At 49.3% G+C, this 20,369-nt stretch overlaps 9 protein-coding genes across 9 annotated transcripts; 3 read left to right on the top strand and 6 right to left on the bottom strand.

The window, feature by feature from the left end:
- Positions 1 to 71: 71 nt before the first annotated feature.
- BO94DRAFT_557655 (putative NAD binding Rossmann fold oxidoreductase) lies at positions 72 to 1,203 on the bottom strand (the record flags this gene model as incomplete). The annotated part of the gene is made up of 2 exons (XM_025613944.1): positions 72 to 812; positions 877 to 1,203. The coding sequence occupies 2 exons, from the start codon at positions 1,201 to 1,203 to the stop codon at positions 72 to 74; spliced, it is 1,068 nt and encodes a 355-aa protein (XP_025466283.1).
- Positions 1,204 to 1,308: 105 nt separating this feature from the next.
- BO94DRAFT_115497 (uncharacterized protein) lies at positions 1,309 to 1,872 on the bottom strand. The gene has a single exon (XM_025605532.1). The coding sequence runs from the start codon at positions 1,750 to 1,752 to the stop codon at positions 1,414 to 1,416; it is 339 nt and encodes a 112-aa protein (XP_025466282.1). The 5' UTR covers positions 1,753 to 1,872; the 3' UTR covers positions 1,309 to 1,413.
- On the bottom strand, positions 1,873 to 2,804 carry BO94DRAFT_115500 (uncharacterized protein). Its single transcript, XM_025605533.1, has one exon. It carries the CDS (start codon positions 2,521 to 2,523, stop codon positions 1,993 to 1,995), a length of 531 nt encoding a protein of 176 aa, XP_025466281.1. The 5' UTR covers positions 2,524 to 2,804; the 3' UTR covers positions 1,873 to 1,992.
- Positions 2,805 to 3,640: 836 nt separating this feature from the next.
- BO94DRAFT_557654 (uncharacterized protein) lies at positions 3,641 to 4,546 on the bottom strand (the record flags this gene model as incomplete). The annotated part of the gene is given in 4 exon segments (XM_025613943.1): positions 3,641 to 3,823; positions 3,883 to 4,124; positions 4,272 to 4,400; positions 4,420 to 4,546. The coding sequence occupies 4 exon segments, from the start codon at positions 4,544 to 4,546 to the stop codon at positions 3,641 to 3,643; spliced, it is 681 nt and encodes a 226-aa protein (XP_025466280.1).
- A 770-nt stretch (positions 4,547 to 5,316) lies between these two features.
- BO94DRAFT_557653 (uncharacterized protein) lies at positions 5,317 to 6,528 on the top strand (the record flags this gene model as incomplete). Its single annotated transcript, XM_025613942.1, has 2 exons — positions 5,317 to 6,153; positions 6,328 to 6,528. 2 exons carry the CDS (start codon positions 5,317 to 5,319, stop codon positions 6,526 to 6,528), a joined length of 1,038 nt encoding a protein of 345 aa, XP_025466279.1.
- Positions 6,529 to 7,112: 584 nt separating this feature from the next.
- Positions 7,113 to 11,674, top strand: BO94DRAFT_599173 (uncharacterized protein; the record flags this gene model as incomplete). The annotated part of the gene is made up of 6 exons (XM_025616301.1): positions 7,113 to 7,528; positions 7,583 to 7,731; positions 7,928 to 8,963; positions 9,024 to 9,744; positions 9,794 to 11,396; positions 11,442 to 11,674. The coding sequence occupies 6 exons, from the start codon at positions 7,113 to 7,115 to the stop codon at positions 11,477 to 11,479; spliced, it is 3,963 nt and encodes a 1,320-aa protein (XP_025466278.1). The 3' UTR covers positions 11,480 to 11,674.
- On the bottom strand, positions 11,589 to 12,427 carry BO94DRAFT_536481 (mitochondrial 54S ribosomal protein bL33m). Its single transcript, XM_025612028.1, has 2 exons — positions 12,364 to 12,427; positions 11,589 to 12,200 (listed from the first exon to the last, which is right to left on the bottom strand). Exons 1-2 carry the CDS (start codon positions 12,374 to 12,376, stop codon positions 12,031 to 12,033), a joined length of 183 nt encoding a protein of 60 aa, XP_025466277.1. The 5' UTR covers positions 12,377 to 12,427; the 3' UTR covers positions 11,589 to 12,030.
- A 2,636-nt stretch (positions 12,428 to 15,063) lies between these two features.
- Positions 15,064 to 18,799, top strand: BO94DRAFT_625384 (putative hmg-CoA reductase). Its single transcript, XM_025617275.1, has 3 exons — positions 15,064 to 15,540; positions 15,604 to 18,095; positions 18,152 to 18,799. Exons 1-3 carry the CDS (start codon positions 15,226 to 15,228, stop codon positions 18,429 to 18,431), a joined length of 3,087 nt encoding a protein of 1,028 aa, XP_025466276.1. The 5' UTR covers positions 15,064 to 15,225; the 3' UTR covers positions 18,432 to 18,799.
- Positions 18,618 to 20,276, bottom strand: BO94DRAFT_557649 (S-adenosyl-L-methionine-dependent methyltransferase; the record flags this gene model as incomplete). Its single annotated transcript, XM_025613941.1, has 5 exons — positions 18,618 to 18,931; positions 18,986 to 19,440; positions 19,535 to 19,664; positions 19,732 to 20,013; positions 20,204 to 20,276. The coding sequence occupies 5 exons, from the start codon at positions 20,274 to 20,276 to the stop codon at positions 18,618 to 18,620; spliced, it is 1,254 nt and encodes a 417-aa protein (XP_025466275.1).
- Positions 20,277 to 20,369: the final 93 nt, after the last annotated feature.

The raw sequence follows: 20,369 nt of genomic DNA, 5'->3' as shown, positions 1-20,369 counted from the left end.
ATCGGTCATGATTTAGGACAACCCAAAAAAGCACGGCAGCACAAATAGCAACACAATACAGGGTTTTCTTCCTACAGCTGCGCCTTCTCGATCCTCCGGCCAATCTCGTCGAAATGGATCTGCTTCCCTGTCACCAACGCCTCCTGGAGATAAGCGCCAATCTCAACCGCTTTGACCGCATTGGACAGCTTGAGCGGCAGGGGTGTGTTGTCCAGGCAGCTGGCAGTAAATTCATTTGCTTCCCTCACAAAGGCTCCCCCGAAGCGCCCGTGGAAGTTCGCAGGGACCTCGCGGGTGATGCCCCCGGAGTGGTAGTAATTTACAAAGTTGCGTTGAGGGTTGATGTTGACTGACAGTTTCCCCTCCGTGCCAATGACCTCGGTCGTATCTTCCTGACCATGGGGCATCATCCGTGAGCAGTAGTAGTAGGCGATCTTGCCGTTGTGGAACTCAACAATGCCAACGGCGTTGTCGTAGTCCTTGTACTTCTTCAGCTCCGGCTGGACAGCGGTGATGCCATGGGCGGATATGCTCTTGGGGACTGAGTCCTCACCCATGAACCACAATGTGAGGTCAATGTCATGCACAGACATGTCCACGAACACACCACCCGACCATGCAGCGTAAGCGACATAGAATCCCGATGGGTCGTATTTGTCACAAGTCTGGCTTCTAACGATTGAGGGCCGTCCAATCAGACCCTGGCTAATCTTGTCGTAAACTTCGCGGTAAGACTCATCGAACCTCCGCGAGAAGCCACACATGACCTTCAAATGCGGCTTGGTCTTGGCCTTCTGAGCGACAGCTTTACACTAACAAAGAGTAAGTTCATGCCTGGCGAGAATTGATTTGGACAGGAGGAAAGTCGGGACATACCACTTCAACATCAATAGACAATGGCTTCTCACAGAGAACATGCAAGTCATGGTCAATGGCTTTCATCGTTTCTTCAGCATGCACAGATGTAGCTGTACCGATGACCACCGCCTGCAAGCCAGGGTGCTCTAGCATCTTATCGTAGTTATCATATAATGTGACTCCATAGGGCTCCAAGTTTTGTCGGCCCCATGCAATCTCGGCCGGGTCCGGAGAGAAGGCTGCAACAAGGTCGGCACGAGGGGTTTGGTGTAGGAAGTTATTGACATGGACCTTGCCGATCCGGCCTAGGCCAGCCATACCGACTTTGAGCTTTTGGATAGGCATTGTGGGTGATGGTTGTAGATGGAGGAAAGTCAATTGAAATGAATATGAAGAGCTGACGAGAGGTTAATTGAAGCCACAGGTTGGTTTTTATGAGATAGTTTGAGGTATGAATGGGAATGGATCTTGCTAGGGAGATTTGAAGGCTTTATAAATCCCATCCGCCGGAGTTCCATCGCCTGCAGATCATTCATGCTGAAGGGGAAATTTTCCTTATTTGAACTGGATCGATGTTGCTCCTCCTAAGTTGCGCACATAACTGGAGGTGTAGACGGTCCTCTGGACTCCTGATGCACTTGAGCGGAGAAAGAAGATGATGGAGCAGAAACAACACGGGTGGAGTTGCCCACTGCCGGACGGAAACACTTGCCGTTGTTCATGGAGCCGGGGAATTGGCGGGGGTGATTGGTCCGGGCGTACCGGGCGCCCCACTAGGCACGGTTTGGGCAAGGCTCTCCTTCGGCCGGGGAAAATAGCAGGATGCCCCGTTGCTCTCGTTGCTCGCCTAGTACGAAGTGGTACAGCCGGCTGTGTGACTATGGATGCAATCATTCTTACCAGTCATTGATCCGATGTTGCTAACCCATTTCTGGAAATTGAAAGCCAAGACAGTCAAATGCGGGGTATACCTCCAAATACACAGCCAAAACAATAGCGGAAAGAGTCCAGAAAATCAACATCGGGCGGACATCAGCCCACGCGCTAGGACCGCAAAGAAATAAACATTGTACGTAGCTGCTGGTCAGGTAGAAGATACTCGCTGCTGAATCAAAAGGATTGATGCGCTCGTAATCATGTGCGCCCGAAAGAGAAGTATGATCCCCATCCCCTTTGCTTCGTGTCGGAGTCTCTGTGCGATCGATCTTGACGAACTCTAGCATTCTTCTCTAGATCTGGTTGAATTGCACCGCCCTTCGTGCTTTCGGATATGGGTTGACCTCTTCCTGTCGTGTGTGTAACACTCAAGGGCCCGTCGGTAGAGTCTGTGAAGGAGACTGCTTCGCGTGTCTTCAAACGCCTCTTCTTTGCCGTTATGAAGACAGCAGTGAATACAACTAAAGAAGGTGGGGTGGTCAGCGCTGGGTTGTTGAGTTTGTTCATGTACTTGGACGTATCGCCCCTCCAGAACATACCTCCGATGAGCACAACCACGGCCACTATCGTACACAGAATTATCATTCCTTTGGAAGAAACGCTGTGTGTCAAAGACGATTCTGATTCCCCGCTGCCATCTTGACTGTCGACACTACTTAGAATACCCTGTGCAACGGCGGGGGAGGATAGCGTGACAACAGTCAGCAAAAACAGATATGTTGAGTACATGAGGTGTCAATTGGGAGATTTTCAAAGGCCAATATATACTGCGATATGAACAATAAGTACTGAGTCAGTGGTCGATTGTATAGTAGTAGTAGTGGAAAATCAAGGGAGGCAGAGGCAGGGGAGACGGGCTCGAGATATAAACCCAGGGTCAGATGGGGTCGGCAGGGGTCCCAGATCCGTGAAGAATCTGTCGGGCTACGTATGCGCAACTAGGCATTCTGGTGGTGATAGGCTTTATGACGACAGCCCAAGTCCTGAAGATAGGATGGAGTGTTTTACCGTTCCATCAGTCCGGGATCGTGCAGTTTCACTGGTTTGAAGGTGAAACACGACGTCGAATCGGAGACGAGAGACTCGGGTAGGTGGGATGCCGGCGCCAACTGCAACACCATTCCTCGCAAAACCTTGGCCAGGTGTCCAATTTTTTTTTTTTTTTTTTTTTTTTTTTTTGTGGGGGAGGGGGATAGGGTGGATGATTTATCTGCAGATAGTGGGCTGTAGCGACTGGAGGATTGTTATGACGAAGCGCAAGTATGTCCACGGGACGATAGTAAATGCATTACTGAGATGACACAAGGGGCTTGTGTGCACTCTCAGCTGAACTAATAATTCACAAATGCCATTGAAAATCTCGCCAACAACTGAGAAAACAAAGATGTATCCAGTTCTCATTTCTCTATTGACGCCGTGCATGGCTACCATACACTTCTACACACACACACGCACACACACACACACACACACGCCAACATTGAACCTAGGATGAGAATGTACCTTTCTTGGATAGCTACTATCCGCTTAGAATATAAACCATTAGTGCAGCCGATTACCTAGTTTGACACTTGCATTGAATACCTCTACTAAAAAAGGGAGAAAGCCAGGCGAACTCCACCAAAGCAAACCATGGCCACCACAAAAGCCAAACTTCAAAGCAGCGCGACACGGAAAAACAGCGAACCTAAAAAAGAATAAAATCGATAGACGCCATGTCCCAATCCATTCCAATAAGTGCACCAACAGTGTAAAGGAAATTGGGAGCCAAATGATCGACCAGGATCTTTCGACGATAATGATTAGAATGCAGTTAAGGCGGCCTCCAATGAAACCAGGGCGCGTATCAGGACCCCTGGGTGGTTATCTCAAGAGGGTTGCCCATATACCACAGTGCTAATGTTTTGAAAGCGTTGTCATTTCCGTGGGTGAAATCGAATAGCTTGGTCGGGCGCAAGACCAGCTTGTCATCTCGGAAAAACGCTTCTATCACTCGGGCTTGGAATCCCATGAGGGAGAACATCAACACCTGCAACTTATTCAGTACTCGAACATGAGAGAATGAATGGACAGGGAAGGCGCAGCTACCGGTGTGACCAGTTGATGAATGAATTTTTGCCTCCGAAGCTGTGTTAGCATAGTACGGAGGATTGGCATCAACTCGCCACAAAGGATTGTGGAATCCGTAGCAACCATATTATTGTACATGAGTGCTTTGATATGCGGGTAGGCCGGGTCAATCATCTCTGTGATGTGGTAGCACCCGAACTCGGGCTGGTTGTGTTTATACAGGCCCGAGTTGTTAAATGCAGAATCTCCAACACTAATATCTTTTAGTTACAAGCAGACTTAAAGCACACGACCAGTTGCTTACCATCTTGAAACTCAAGGGGCCCTCTTCCCTCTTGTTTTGCGATCGTATTAAGAAATGTAAGCCGAAAGGTGTATGTTCATCCCATGAGCGCGATCAACGGGACGGGTTAAAGAATATTCTGTTTCATCATCAAGACCCTTGTAGGGCTCTCGAAAGTTATCAGTATTGGGTTCTGGAATCGAGTGACCGGGATAGGAAGCGAAGTAAGTGGGCTTTTGTGGCAGTTTCTCGTCTAGTGTCAGAGGATCAACACGGATATCGAAAATCCAGTTGCTGGACGTCAAATTCATCAAGTTGAAGGCTCTTGATTTCCCGCGCCAAGTTGGTCAACCTCCAACGCACATGGCGGTGGGCAGGAGGTTCTGCAATGAGCGACATGGCGATGGGTAACTGAGAGAAGGTCTTTGATAACCCGGAAGATATAAAGTAGTTGGTCCAAAGGAAAACAGACTGACGGGGAGCTGATTTATGTCTCCAAGGATGATGAGAGTTCAGTCGCGACTTGGTTCCGGGATAACATTGGTTGCCCGGTAACTGCCAATGAGAGGGCGGACAGATGCGGACGCAGACGTCACATGTACACACCGCCGAGCCCCCACCAGAGCTGGCCAACCAGAGCCATGTTCGAACTTCTCTTGAACTACTCCGTACTATTTTTATCTTCTCATCTCAACCCAACCCATTTCACACTGGCCTGTCATGCAACAGTTATAGCGTGTGATTCAAAAATAGTATCATGTCAACACTCCCCGATTCGCTCGATTGGCGCCTAGACTTCCCCTGGAATATACACAGAACCAATTGTGACTGGACTCTTAGCGCGTGCTCTTTCTCTAGAAGTAAGAGGAAACGGGGAGAGACTAGATCCAACTAGTAGTGTGTTGAAACGGCGCCCGCGGCAAGGAGAACCCTCTTTTGATGGGCGGAGTGCCTACCCTGCCAGGCGTGGCGCGCGCCAGGAGGTGCCTGCCCCAATTCTCATATTGCGGTGAGGAGATATAATGGCATATATGAATTGAAATAGCCAGCGTAAATCCCCTGAGTTGCATGTATCACTATCCTGATCAGACTCCTCATATATTCAAAATTAAATTATCGTCGTTCATTTACCTTCAATACCTTTCGTTAGCTGTATTCTTGGAATCCCCATGTCTGGCACGCCAACCAAGCTACCTGGGGATGTGAAGACCTGGGAGGATGAAATGGCTAAGATGGGCCTCACAGGCCAGACTATACACGGCGCGGAGTTAGCTTCCGCCTCGAAATTCGAGTATAAACAGTTCCTGCTCCTGCAAGTTATCTGGGTGCCACGCCGCTTGAATTATCTGCCGACTATGCTGCCTGGCTTCAAGGATTGGATCACAAAGGCGGAGACAATGTTGAAGACCTATCAATCATGGGGCACATACTGTCAGGGATTGGCACTCTCGGATGCTGGAGAAGGGAACTTTACAATTGCCCGGCATTACCAGCTTCAGGTTGCAAACACCAGAGACGACACAGATCCACTGACTCTGGCAACCCCTATCGCACATCGGACACGCTCCCGTGAACTCGCTCGAAAGTTTGCTGATATGAATTTGGCAACATCCTCAAGATCCAACAATATTTCTAAGACACTCGACATTGAAGATACTAGCCTCGATGATCCGTTCGATATTTCGGAGACCTCGGTTCCAGTTACCCCGCTTCCAGGGACTCCAAGTCCATTCCGGGAGATAACACCTGCTCCCAAAGAATTGGAGAACGTGTTATACCTTCCGACAAAGGATGAGCAAATCGTGAATTGCGCCTTGATAACCTTCCTGAATGCTTTGACAATACCCTTCAAGCTCGCCAACAATTGGACCTTGCACAGGAAGGCCTTCAAAGCTATATTCGACGATGCTAGCTTTGAAGCAAGAACTGATGGATATCTTGATGACCGTCAAGGCAACGCCCAGGCTATAATCGAAGTGAAGCCAGTCACACGATCGAAAAAACAAGTCTTATTCAAATGCAACAGAGCGCCGAGATGGTGGCTTGGATCAAAAGCGATGGTGAAAAGCCAGATGCACCCAAGAAAGTGTATGTCTTCCTCTGTCGAACCCTTTCCACTACAAATTAACCCCATGCTGATTGAGAAAAGGCGCTTTCATATATCGGAAGACTGACACGAGATATTCCTGACAGTTGCTCAGTACGATGGTGACTACATCAAATATTTGGCAGACAAGAATCATCGCAGTGAGTCCAGGTCCTTTATGACTATGAACCAATTCGGTCCCTGTAATACATTGGAGGCGACACACATGCGCTACCTGGGCCCTATCCTGCTAGCGATATCACTGCGTGCAGACGCCGAAATAGGCCAAAGCTGATCCTGATCGGATCGAATGCCCAGTCATACATCTTTCTCGTAAACGACAAAGATAGCAATAGTCTCGCCGTGGACACCAGCTGGGCCCATATTGATTCCAATGTTTTTCAAGCAGTGCGCTCGGTCAGACCTTTTCAACGTTTGTTCATTTGTATTCGTAACTTCGGAATAGTTATTATCAAACGAGTGGAAGCTCAAAAGAATAGATTCATCACGGATAACTGTACGTCGTATGATTGATGCCAGTTGCTGGTATAAATCAGCATTGTCTCGGCCGTAAGGGGACTAGATCGGTATGTTGGCCAAAATGGCAGTCACCACTACTAGAGTCACGAGGGCTATCTTCAGTGGGGTCCGGGGACATTTCTCGTTCCTGAACGTTCTTTCAGAGGTCTACTATCGGCACACCACGAAGGAGAATGAATTGTAGAAAGAAGGATACTTAAGGACGAAGACGAACCGAAACGTCAAAGTTCCTGCCTTACAGTGATGGTCGTCCGTCATTTCAAATGTCCTTTACTCCCTGATCAGTCCCATCACTAAGATTTGAGGCTAACAAATCTTCGAGATTGTAGTAGCGCCGAGATGCAGAACGAACAAACGCCACTATCCGCTGAGGATACCCTACACTGTCCCGATGTTGTGAAAGCTACCGATGTGAGCAACTATGACGAGGTGGAGGAACTGATACTCCTACACATGGCAGATGACATCGACCCCGTTTCCCCGAAGCTCAAGGCGATTATGGCTCAAGAGGGAAGCACACACGTGTCTCTCACGGGAAACCGGAGACAAATGTCTCCACTACTCATGGAACGTCCTAAAAGTTCGGGGATTGACACGTCAGCTTTCTGCTTTGGAAAGCCCACTCAAGGTCCGAATTCGTTCTCCCTTCAGCCAGCAAAGCGCTCGCCATTAGGCACTACGTCTTGCGAAGCTGACTCTCCTCCCAATCACGGAAATAAACTATCCTCAAACCACAAAGGTCAAAGCCAAGAACTGTAAGTAGCGCGGATAAGGTCTAGAACTCTGCTAATGTTTGTCGGGATGCGCAGCTCTTCATATCCAGAGAATGCCGGGTCTGGCACTGGCACTCTGAAGGTCGCATTGCAGGACCGACAACCAGAAACGCAAAAGCCACAGGCTACAGCTCCAAGTCTGCCACACAAAGCGCTGGAAGCTGAGCACATCCTACATGTTTCTCGTTCCGACGCTAGGTCTGTGCCGCAAGATGGTCAACTATCCTTAGCCAACACCCGGATTATGCCTCCCGAAAATGCAACATTGCGTATGTGATCTATGCCGGACGCTTCAATAGACACTAATGTGAACATCTAGCGAAGAAAATAAACCATCCGCGGAAAGAGAAGGTAGGCCATTTCCTCACCACTTTCTCCCAGACATGCCAATCGAAACACAGGTTGCCGGACGTACTGGAACTACCAAGGAGAGTGCCAAACGCCTGACCACAACTCGCCCCAATGAATCCTCAATGATGTCCAAGCGATGTAATGAACAGAGCAAGATGCTTGACCAACATATACTGGCCCCTACGAACCATAAAGCCAAAATAGCAAAACGCAACGGTATACACAAAGAACGAGCCATTGTGGGTTCTACAAATGGAGGGTCTCCATTATCAGAGGAAGATCTATTCCACTTGTTGATCGACCGTATCAGGGATCGTGAGGAAAGTGCAATTGCTGCTTTGCATATCCGACAGCAAATGGAGACCGAGATCATCAAAGTGGCAGAAGAGAATGATGCGCTAAAAATCCAACTGGAACTATCTAACAAGCAAATTCAGAAGCAGGCCTCCGACCTAAAGATTTGCGAGTCTCGACTAGGAACTTGGAAATTAAAGCTCATGAGGTTTAAGGGCTTCTTGAACGAACTTGGCTGCGACTTTCAGAACCTCCGTGGTGACGCAATTCAGCTGAAAGCAACAAGAAAGGAATTGCTAAATGAGCGGGACGAGATAACCGCTGGTATCAGTGAAGCAAAAGCAAAGCTAGCCGAAGCTTCGAGCAGTGTTGATCAAAGGCGAGAACAGCTATTAAAGGTGGAGGGCCAACACGAGTTAATCAGGCAGGATCTCAGAAATGCGGAGACCAGGGCCAACTATCTTTTACACCAGTTATCTGATGAGAAGAAAAGATCCAAGCTACTTGAGTTGTACATCCAAGATTGCTCCCGGGCCCAGACAACAAAGTTAGGCCAGATCATGTCGCACCAGCATGAGATGATGAAGAATATGGACACCGCATTGGAAAGCTTAGGGCACCAACATGATGCTTTGCTCAAGACTATTCAAGGAAGTCTATGTTCTGATCTCAACGAGTGTCTGATGTCTCTTAGAGAAGTCTCGGAGAAATCGTCAAGTGGCCAAAAGGGCGTACATGAATGCAAAGAAATCATGCAGAACTTCGCATTACGGTAGGCGTTGGATCATCAGTGAGAGTGATTTGTTCTCATGAGACTAATATGGTGCACTAGTATCGACTCAATGATGCTCCAGCTGAACTCAGACATTAGCAGAGAAGCTAAGTCAAATGAAAGCCTGACCCAAAGTCTGAAAGAGCAGATTTTAGTCATCGAGGAGCATATTGCCAGCGACTGTAACCTGTCGAAACAACTTTCCATCAACTCAGACAACTATGAGAGCCTGCGTAAAACTCTCGAAGCATTCAAAGCGACCACAGAGAAGATCACTTGCTCGATGCAGGGGTTAGAGTCCAAGGAGATTGGGCTTGCTGGTCAAATGAACGCCTTCGGAATAAGCCTGGCGGAGGCAAGGATTCCCCAGCAAATCGAACCATCGAGAGAAGAAATTTGTGGTTACGAGATGAAAATACAGGGAATGAAGGACAAGATGGAGAGCTTATCTGAAGACCTCAACGCAGCTCAAGCAGCCCTGAAAGCCAAGGAGCTCGAGACGGAGGCGATGAAGATTTCAATGTCGGAAGCATCATCCAAGGCGGATGACTCCGAGTCCCGCGCACGTGCATGCGAATCAGAAGCTGCTGCCTTAAGGGATGAAGTCAAATCAGTCGAGATAAGGGTTCGTGAGGAGCTCAACCGCGCGAGTGTTGTCTCCCGCGAACAAGATCGAGCGAAGTACGAGCAGCAACTGCACGAGCTCTTGCGCGAAAAAGCCGACGTTGAGAGAAATATAGATAGGTTATCCACGCAACTGGCCGGGGCTCGACTAGCACTGGTAAGAGGATAAACGCGGCTTGAAAGAAGATGCATTCTAACCCACACAGGCTGAGTACGAGAACAAAATGAAGGAGCGGGAGAGTGAGATGCAGCTCATTCTGACATCAAAAGAAATGAAAATCGATAACCTTAAGAGTCACGCCTTGGAGAGTGCAGCTAAATTGGAGGACCAAGAGAAAGAGGTAGCTAGACTGACGGAGGTAGAGTCAGTCAGCGTAACTCAGCAGGCCTCGCTCCACAATCAACTCGAGGAAGCCACTAGTCGAATAAGGATTCTCGTAGACGAACGCTCCCGAGCCATCAACGAAAGCCACAAATCATCGCAGGATCTAGAAGCGAAGTTTGATGCCCTCGAGATGGGCTTTCGGAAAAAGGAGAAAGAGTTTGCCCTTATACAGGAAAATCTCACTGCTGCGATATCGGAAAAGTCTGACCTTGAATGCAGCCAGCAGAAGGCAAAAGAAGAGATGCATACACTGCTGGAGAGGGTTGAGGATTCGGAGAATAAGATGAATAAAATCGAAGAGATACTCAGTCAAATGGGTCTTTCTACGCCTGGCCAGTCGTTCACTGAAGTGTGTGGTATCCTGCAGACAAGTTTACTCACAGCTCAGAACAAGCCCATCGACCCTCAGTCGAATGCATCTCCGAGTGGAAGGGACGTCAGTTGCTCGAACGCCGTGACTGCGACACCGCAAAAAGATATTTTAGGCCTAGGGCAGGAGCTGTACAAGGCAGAAGTAATTTACCGAACGCAGAGTATCCAGGCAAGCATAATTTCTTCTCCCTTCCCACGAGAGGTTAAGCTGGGAGAGAACAGCATCGCAAGCCAAGAGCGTCTTTGCTCGGTTGAGAACCCCAACATTGTACCGTTCTCGAGTATTCGTCAGCAAGCATCCCCGAGAGATAGCCCAGTGTTCGGGCATGATGAAAATGATCTTGCAGCTATGTTGATGCTCACACCAGGGAAAAAGGTCATCACAGAATGCGATGCACCCAGCAAATCAGATGAAACCTTAGCGACGAAACCGACAGAGCTGAAACAAGAAAAGCTTCCAAGGATTCTTGCTCCCGAGATGGCGATTAATAAAGCTGCTTTGGAAGTCAAGGACTCAGTGCCCCTGTCGAATTCCCAACCAGATGTAAAGGGTACGGAGGTGTCTGAAAACAGAGGCAGCAGAGCGAACACGAAGCCCAAAGCCGTCACATTTGAGACCGAAAGTCCGAAATCTGCGGGTCAGAAACGCAAACAGCCAGAGTCCAAGAGCAATGATGCTCCGAGCAAAGTACAGAACATGTCGCTGATCGAAGACCAACCAGCTCGTGTCAATCGGCGGACATACTCCAGAGTTCGACATTCGGTGTCAAGAGGTGCAGCAAAGGCTACAGAAGTAGCCCGTTTCTCTGCAGGTGATGCAGCTGATGGAGACACTCATGTTCCCATCACGCGCGCCGCTGGAAACAAACGAGCAAAGGCTTCGATAGACCCCCCTGGTCAGCGACAGACGAAGTCAGTGTCTGAGTACTTTGAGCGCAAATCGAGTCCTACGAAGCTAGCTTCTGGAAGCAGCCGACCTCCTTCGATGAATGCAAATCAGAGTAATAACCAGAAGTGGCCAGCTCGTGGAAGGAGTTCAAGACGAACAAGAGGTAAGTAGGACACATAGCGCGTGAATTGACCACTAAACCCGACAGGGGAACACTACAATGCTCGTTTCAACCGCGGAGCGTAAGCCATTGCCGGTGTCATCGGATGCGATTGGTAATCGTGGTGGGATGTCAGCGAGTCAGTTTCTGCTTCAATTCCTCTCAATTTGACAGTATATATGCGTCTTCTCTTTTATCGTTGAAAAATGTGCAAAGTCATGCTATCCACTATGTCAGTCCCGATTCCCACCACCATACTACCCCAAACCACAGATGTATAATATAACAAAGATTGATTCAACCCAATTGTACTGCTCTAAACGCCAAAATACAACCCCAAAATAGATACACAGCCCAGACCTCCATCAGAGACCAACCTAAAAGGCAGCCTCCACAAGCATCCGGGCCAATGCACCCTCTAATGTACATGATCGTTTCATATCGATAAAATAATCCCGTCGCGCCGGGGTGCATTCAAAATCAAGTCGACGGTATCTCGCGATGTCGAAACCGTAGGATAGGTATCGTCCCGTCCCATCCGCTCCTCCTCCGATATGCCACGCGCGAACGATATCGCAACAAATAAAAAGAGAACGGCGCCCAGGTACGTCGATAGGTTTGTAAATTTGTAATGCAATCACCGATTCCGACCTCCCTTCGTAGCCTCCAAAAACAGCACCTTCTTCTTCACCACAGGGTCGTACTTGAGCATGCTGAGTGGCCGATGGGTACGGGGTCTGATCATCGTGCGGAAATAACCTGTCATGGCCATGGAAATCAGGCGCACGGAAATAGTACGGGACTTGGCTGTAGGTTTTGCGCAATTGTGTGGTTAGTTGGGTGCTTGTTGCTTGTTGGGGGTCCCGGGGAGGAAAGATTTTGAGAAGTCGGTGGAAATGCGACTCGTTGGAATCGGAGAGCAAAATGATGAACGTGCGGAAGGAGGAAGGGGGGAGGGGATTCAACTCACCTTTCTTGGCCATTTTGGGGGATTGAGTCCAGGGAGGGAGGTTTGGGTGGTTTCGTTGTCGATGGTGCGGAGCGGAGGTGCGGCGGAGAAGTTTGGAGGAGAGAGAGGTTGGCACGTGATCGTGATGAGTGGTGGACGGATTGGGTATAGGGGGTTTCGGGCTGGGTGGTGGTCACGTGGTCACGTGGTTTTGGGTGATTTGGTTGTTTGGTGTTTGTTTGGGAATATTATTAGAGAAGGTTTTATTGGGGTTTGTTGTGTGTTTAATCAGGTTGGATAATTTGTTCTGGGGTTAAAGTTTTGGCTAATTGGTACTGTTTGGGGTGTATAAGTCTATCGTTTATTCCGTCGTGGTAAGAAGAGTATACAGCCTCGGAAAGCATATTTCCTATCGGGTATTAAAGATGGGGTTGTGCTTGACCCATTTCTTTATGGTAATAGTATCATAGGAGCTAGGGGGATATTCTCGCTACGAAGATGTATGTTGTTTGCTTCAACGGTTTGTCCGGTTCAGCAAGCAAGGGATATCATAAGCCATGATCATCCGTTTCATTGATTGAATGAAGGAGAGACTCATGTCACAGGCTCTATCCAAGTTTAATCTGGTATTCCAAGATATCACGTGCCAAGTCGACGACGAAGCCTCAAGTATCTTTGAAAGTGTTAGAAGAGACGTTGCTCTTTTTCCCCTTGACTGTCTTTCTTTTTCTTTTCTTCATTTTTTTTTGGCTCGAATTTTAATTCTCTTGGACTTTTCTCTTATCCCAGATTTGTTATCTGGTTTATCATGTTCGAACGGTCGACGGGAAGAGTGCTCAAACTGCTGCCGTAGCAAAGGCGTTCCGGTCATGATCTCAAGCAAATCATTTGTATCGAACTGGAAGACGTTGCAGATGTTACTGAGCAGATAGCGTGATGTGAATAAAGGAGTTTAATCAGTACCAGATCTGAGATTCGTATATTCACCAACGAAATGTCGACAATGATTGAAGTCGTTGATGCTAGGATCCAGTACAGGGACTTTACCGCCATCATAGTCCTCCTTTAACATTGGATGTTGAGTATTATCTTTCTTAACAACCAGCTGCTACATGATCATGTTCGTTGGTATCTCATAGCCGTCCGATGGAATCAACATGCTTCTAGTTCCCTTGATCCACAATTGCTCTCCGGGTTCACTAAGCTTTCCCATCCACGAGTTTCTTCATAAGCCCCAAAGTCAATTCCAAACCCATGCCCGGCTTAGGTGTGTGAGAAATCGGATAATCCCTGACTAGCCGTGGACGTGGATTTCACACGAACAGGAGCGGCCAGTATTGACCATTCCATGATCCGCGCACATCCGCATTTGGCTGAAATCAAATATTGTCGAAGTCAAAATCGAGGTGGCAATCAAATACCGGGGGTGAGTTGGGTCTGTTCAATTTACCAGGGACAGCTTTTCTCACAACAGGACGGACACCAGATGCAGGACCAGCTGCGGTGTATGACTTGCAATCGGCACGGAAATTATTGAGAAAAGCGCGTAGATCCCACAGCATGGTGAAACACATCGTGTACCAGTCTGGTGTCGCATTTGTTCTGTTGGGATCAAGTCCGCGCATACAGTGGAATATTTCCTGTCCGATTGAGTCCTTTGCGTTTCTGGTCGCGCTCATGGTTATTTGTAACACCCACTTGGTTGTCCAAAAATTGAAAATATAGCCTTTGGCTATTGAGTGCGCTGGAGAAAGCTAAAGCCTTGGTCTTGTTCGTCGCAACTTGAGTCCTTGATGATACTTTCTGATGTCAAGTTTAGATCTGGCTCTCAGGAGTGTTGGCCTCGGTCCAGTCGCAGATGATGTCTGCTTAAATAAAAGATGTCACTCTGGAAGGTGACAACTCTATGACGGTTTCGACCATGATCACCGCCATTGGGCCTTGACTACACCCATCGGCCTATTTTTGTAGAGGAGCTCATGGGTTAGTATCCGACCCAGAACCGTCAAAGGGTCCTAGAAAGATGTCTGCGGGAAAGAAGAATACTTCCGGCTCTACGCGAGCTAGATATAAATCCGCTCCAAATATATGTGATCCGTTCATCTTTCCTCAACTTCACTAGTATTGAGTCAGTGGCAGTATGATATTTTTTATCGAACCCACCCCCTCATACAGGACAATTAAGAATTACGATAGGCAGGATTGAATCCAAACCATACCTTACATGATACTCCTTTGAAATGTGGGAAGGCCCTAGGGATGAGCGAATGGCCTCATCTTCAATCTGGTGAGATATACTTGTTTCCCACGTACTGTATTGGCTCAGATGTGTCTGGGTATCTTAAACAACCACAATTTCCACGGCGATTCGATGCATGCACCTCCATTGAAGCTGAGCCATGTCGGGAAATCAGGCATCTCATTCTTACCATTCTTTGCTCTTAGTAGAACGTTACCAGATATTCTACCGGTATAAATTGTGCTGTCAAAGAAATAAGCATAAATATCCGTATAGATCGGAGGCTAACCACTTCCACACTAGCGTCCTGCTGTCCCATACCACCATACCAAAAGCGGCCAGTGGATGAACCCATGTCCGATGAGCCAATTACACCACGCTATACTCCACCACCGCCGGTGCTTAATCTTTCGGCCGGACCGTCCGTAAGAACTAAAGTACGTCGACTGCCCCAGGCTGCAGCTCAGCCTCACACCAAAGAAAATCCTCCCGGCCCCCTGTTGTTTTCCTCCGCCACTTGTCATTGTGCAGCTCTGCCTGCACGTCCTCACGCGCCTCGGTCTGTTCGCCAGAGACATGGAATATCGCTACCCTTTTAATTGGCTTCCCTGATAAACGATTCAGGGCTAACAGCATCTACTGCCATGGCCTCCATAACAGTAGACTCAAATCCGGGCTGCTTGCAGCGTCAATTGACCAGAGGATTGCGTGCTGTGGTCGGGCAAGCTTGTCGACACCCCATTTACACCTTGATCGTGGCGGCCCTTGTGGCTGCGACCGCCTATCTCAATGTTTTGGAAGCGAGTTTCCTGGCAGCCAACGAAGGTCCTGGGCCAAAGACCGACGCAGGTCAATTGGACGTCCAGCCCTTTATTTGGGGCAGCCGCAGTCTTTATCTTGGGGAGATGAGCTCGTGGAAGTGGCATGCAGATGATGCTCAACAGGCCCGTCACGGTGAAGTACGACTCCTGCTCAAAATTCAAGTATTTGGTACTAACCTACCCCGTTCTCCACCCTAATAGATCGAGCAGCATTTGGCCCTTGTCACTCTCGGATTCCCTACTCCCGTCGATCACAGCATTCCATTTCTGGCGGACAAGTTGCCCGAATCCGTCGGCGCCGAAGCCATCACACAAACCTCCACCTGGTTCACATCTCTGTCCAATGAGTTCTTGATAGCTTTTCAGGTGCCATACACACAGCTAGGCAGATTTTTACAGGCTGTCGAATCGATTTCCTCCGAAGATCAGGATACTACGTGGGCGATCAATGGTTCCCACCGGGAAGACAGTCGCGTTTCTCTTGGGCGTTGGCTGGGGAACTCATGGATCTCGTTTCTCCATCGAGTCAAGCATGCAGAGGCGATGGACCTGGCGATTATTGCGCTGGGATACTTGGCATTGAATATGACGCTTGTCTCTCTGTTTCGGGCGATGCGTCATCTGGGCTCGCGCTTTTGGTTGGCGGCCTCGGTTCTGCTTTCCGGGGCATTTGCATTTGTGCTCGGACTAGGTGTAACAACTGCCTGCGGCTTGCCGGTCGATATGCTTTTGCTCTCGGAAGGGATCCCATTCTTGGGGTTGACAGTGGGTTTCGAGAAGCCCATCCGATTCACTCGTAGCGTGCTTTGCGCATCGAAGGAACTCGGTTGTATGCCACAGACTTCCGCCGGCAACGACGACCGAAAGCAACAAAGTATTCCACGTGCAATTCAGGTTGCTATCGATGGAGAAGGATGGTCGGTCGTTCGCTCTTATATCCTGGAAATTGGCGCTCTGGCCCTAGGCGCGGCGTTGCGACCACAAGAGAAATTCGGCCAGTTCTGTTTCCTGGCCGCATGGATCCTGCTCTTCGACGCGATCCTTCTTTTCACCTTCTATGCCACTATTCTCTGCGTCAAGCTTGAGATTACACGTATCCGGAACCCTGGCGTTCTCGATCAGGCTGATGAACAACGGGGCCCTCGCATGTTCGGGTACAAAGTTAAGCCAGAAAACGTGGCCCGATGGAAATCCATGATGGTGGGAGGTTTTGTGCTTGTTAATATGCTCCAACTCTCGTCTTTCTTCTATCGCATCATGGGTGGTTTCGTGACCAATGCCTCTCTGGCCCCTACCACTATAAGTCCATTCAAAGTAGCGGCGAACGGGCTGAGCGATATCTATCTGAGTGCCCTAGCTGGCAGAGTCGAGACCCGCGTGACGGTCCTGCCACCCATTCGATATGTGATGCAAGCATCTAAACTCGATGCCTCATCTGCTAGCCGCCCCGTGTTTGACGGCGTCCTGGCAGGATTAGAGAGCCAGCTTGGTCGACTGTGTCTCATCGGCGCTTTGGTCGTAAGTTTGGTTCTCAACAAACACCTGATCCACGCCGCTCGCTGGCATGTCTCTGATGCACTAAAAGCCCCTGTTTCACCTGCCGACTCTTCTGTGTCTGTATCGGACCCTCCCTCTCGGAGCGCAGAGGAAACCGAGGTTCTGCTCAAGGCAAAGCGGACAGACTTGTTGACCGACGACGAGTTGGCGGAGCTGTGTCTCCGCGGCAAGGTCCAAGGATACAGCCTAGAAAAGACCCTGGAAAGCACGTCGACGACCCGACTGGAAGCCTTCACCCGAGCAGTTAGGGTCCGCCGTGCTGCCGTGTCGCGGACGCCTTTCACTCTGGACTTTACCAGCGGCCTCAAGGACTCCCTACTTCCGTACCGCAACTACAACTACGAGCTGGTCCATGGCGCCTGCTGCGAAAACGTGATCGGATACTTGCCCTTGCCCCTGGGGCTTGCGGGGCCCATGGTGATCGATGACCAGTCGTACTTCATCCCCATGGCCACGACAGAGGGAGTGCTGGTGGCCAGTGCCAGCCGCGGCTGCAAAGCCATCAACGCAGGCGGTGGTGCCGTGACGATGCTCAAGGGCGACGGCATGACCCGGGGCCCCTGTCTGGGCTTCCCTTCCGCCAAACGTGCCGCCGAAGCCCAGCGCTGGGTCGAATCCCCAACAGGCCGCGAGTTGCTAACCGAAACCTTCAACTCCACTAGCCGGTTTGCTCGCCTCCAGAATCTGACCGTATCCCAAGCCGGCACCTATCTGTACATCCGCTTCCGCACCACAACCGGCGACGCGATGGGCATGAATATGATCTCCAAGGGGGTGGAAAGAGCCCTACAGGCCATGACAGCCCACGGGTTTCCGGACATGAACACCATCACTCTGTCGGGTAACTTCTGCGCGGACAAGAAGTCAGCGGCCGTCAACTGGATCGAGGGCCGTGGCAAGTCCGTAATTGCCGAGGCAACGATCCCCGCAGCCACCGTGCGTTCCGTACTGAAGACCGATGTGGATAGTTTGGTCGAGCTGAACACGGCCAAGAACCTGGTTGGCAGCGCCGTGGCCGGCAGTATGGGCGGGTTCAACGCCCATGCTTCTAATCTGGTCCAGGCGGTGTTTTTGGCTACTGGTCAGGATCCTGCCCAGAATGTGGAAAGCAGCAGTTGTATTACCACCATGAAGAAGTAAGTTTCTATACCTCCCTGGTATAAACCTCGGAATGATGCTGACCATGAGCCAGTATTCATGGCAACCTCCACATCGCCGTTTCCATGCCGTCAGTAGAAGTCGGTACCATTGGTGGTGGAACTATCCTCGAAGCCCAGGGAGCCATGTTAGACCTGCTCGGGGTCCGTGGAGCCCATGCCACTGATCCCGGCGCCAATTCCCGGAAACTGGCCCGGATTGTGGCCGCAGCTGTGCTGGCGGGCGAGTTGAGTACTTGCTCGGCTTTGGCGGCAGGCCACTTGGTCAATGCCCATATGCAGCATAATCGCAGTGCTGCGTCAGCGAAGAAATAGCCTCCATTTGATATACCTTCAAAGTATATCCCATATCTATTGGATACAACTGCGCTTGTAGTCCATCCCCGGATTCTGAGACATAAGAGATGAACTGTACCGCGTAGTGCCATGTAGGTCAAATCTCAACACCAGCAGAACCCCCTTTGAAGAAATATAATCCTCATCCCCGACACCATTCCCTAATCACGCAACCTCAACCTCAATAACCATCTCATACTGCTTTGGATCAGGCCAAAACCCACAAATCCGCAAACCCGCATCCGTAATCAACCTCCTCCAATCCGCCTCCGTCCGCTCCGACGCCGCCAGTAACGACATCATCTGCACATCCATAGTCGTCTGACTCATACTCGCCTTCATAGGAGGAAGAACAATATCATAGATAAGCAGTTTCGAATACCCCTTCTTCATGGCATCTTTAGTATTCATGAGTATCTTTCTCGCTTTATCGTCAGGCCAGTCATGCAGCACGGCATGCATGAAGTAGATCCTACTTCCTACACATCATTAGTACACAACCCAATCAAAACTATACGGAGTGTCAATCATACCTCGAACTAACTGCGGTAAGAAGAAATCATGCTCCATAACCACAACCTTCTCATCCAACTGCCCCTTAACCCCGGCTACTATCTCCGGAAGATCCTGCAATACAACTGAATCCTTAGGAAGCTCCGGAAGCTTCCTCAGTACATGGAATGTATCAATCCCTGTATTCCCACCCATATCAACCATAAACACAGAATCATCTTGCAGATTAGCACCCTCTAGGAGATGAGTCGTATCGTAGATCTTAGTCCAGGGTGTTTTCCACGCCGTCCAGGCTTCCATATGGCCTATGAAGGCTTCAAAATAGGCGGGGGTTTGCTGCAATCGAGCGAAGAAATTGAGCCCGTCTGGGTCGGTATCTGCGTGGTTGTTCTCGTGCATGTTGGTTGGTTCTTTGTAAGATGTGTGGGAGAGGTAGGTGGGGAGGTTTTTCGCGCAGGGGAGGTATTGGTTTGTTCTGGATGATTCATCTTATTTAGCACAGTCCTGCCTTACCTAATTCAAAAGGGGAAGGGAAAACTGAGAGGCAGATAGAGATGGAGTGTGTATACCCTGCTTGAAGCGTAGCCCTGATCTCACTACTCTCGTCACCAATTGCATATGAGAACGGAGTAGATTTGTATTTATCTGGGCCGATTTCTTCGATTACGTTGAATGCTGCGAGGAGGCGGAGGAATCGACCTATTCAATTTCAAGGCTCATCAGAATTGGTTCTCATATATGAATGAAAATGAAATCGCTAACTCACGTAGGAGATTAGTTTCAACAATCGGAGTAGTCAATTCCACCAACTCATCGACACTCATTTCCCCACCACCAAGAGCGGTCCAAGATTTCCAAAGATCTAGCTCAATACATGTCTGCAAAGCAGCGAAAATAATAGGATTCTCGAAGCAGAATCCCCAGGCTCGTTCATTCGGTGTTTCTACTCTAGCTAGGAGTCGACGTGCTGCGGCGCGGATTTCGAGGCGGTCGATTTCGTTAGTCCCGAATGATAAGGGTTGCACTGCGTCGAGGGAGGCGATTATGTCTTTGGTTTAGTGGAGCATGGTTGGTTATTAGTATTTGATCTTGTGTGTTGAGAGATGTTGGTGGATCGAGGGATGTATCATGGAGGAGGTTCTTAAAATGGGGGAGGTGAGAGCGTTTTAAGCCTCTTGGGAAACGAGACACCAACTAGAAGAGGGGGAATATTGGTAAGTGCTAGGCATAGGCTATACTTGTAAGGATTAGAAGAAATGCTTTCTGTTGTTGGCCGCGAGGATTAATTGATAGCCTTGTCGTCTCGCACATCTAACCTTATGGAGTTTAGGGTTGTGCTCGGATTACAGCCTTATCAACGGTTTTAGGGCGCTAGCCTTGCTTATTTATTGCTGTTGTCGGATC

The sequence above is a fragment of the Aspergillus sclerotioniger genome (assembly GCF_003184525.1).
Source record: "Aspergillus sclerotioniger CBS 115572 chromosome Unknown BO94scaffold_18, whole genome shotgun sequence".
In the NCBI taxonomy this organism is placed as follows: Eukaryota; Fungi; Ascomycota; class Eurotiomycetes; order Eurotiales; family Aspergillaceae; genus Aspergillus; species Aspergillus sclerotioniger.
This window is presented reverse-complemented; position numbering and strand designations above follow the sequence as displayed.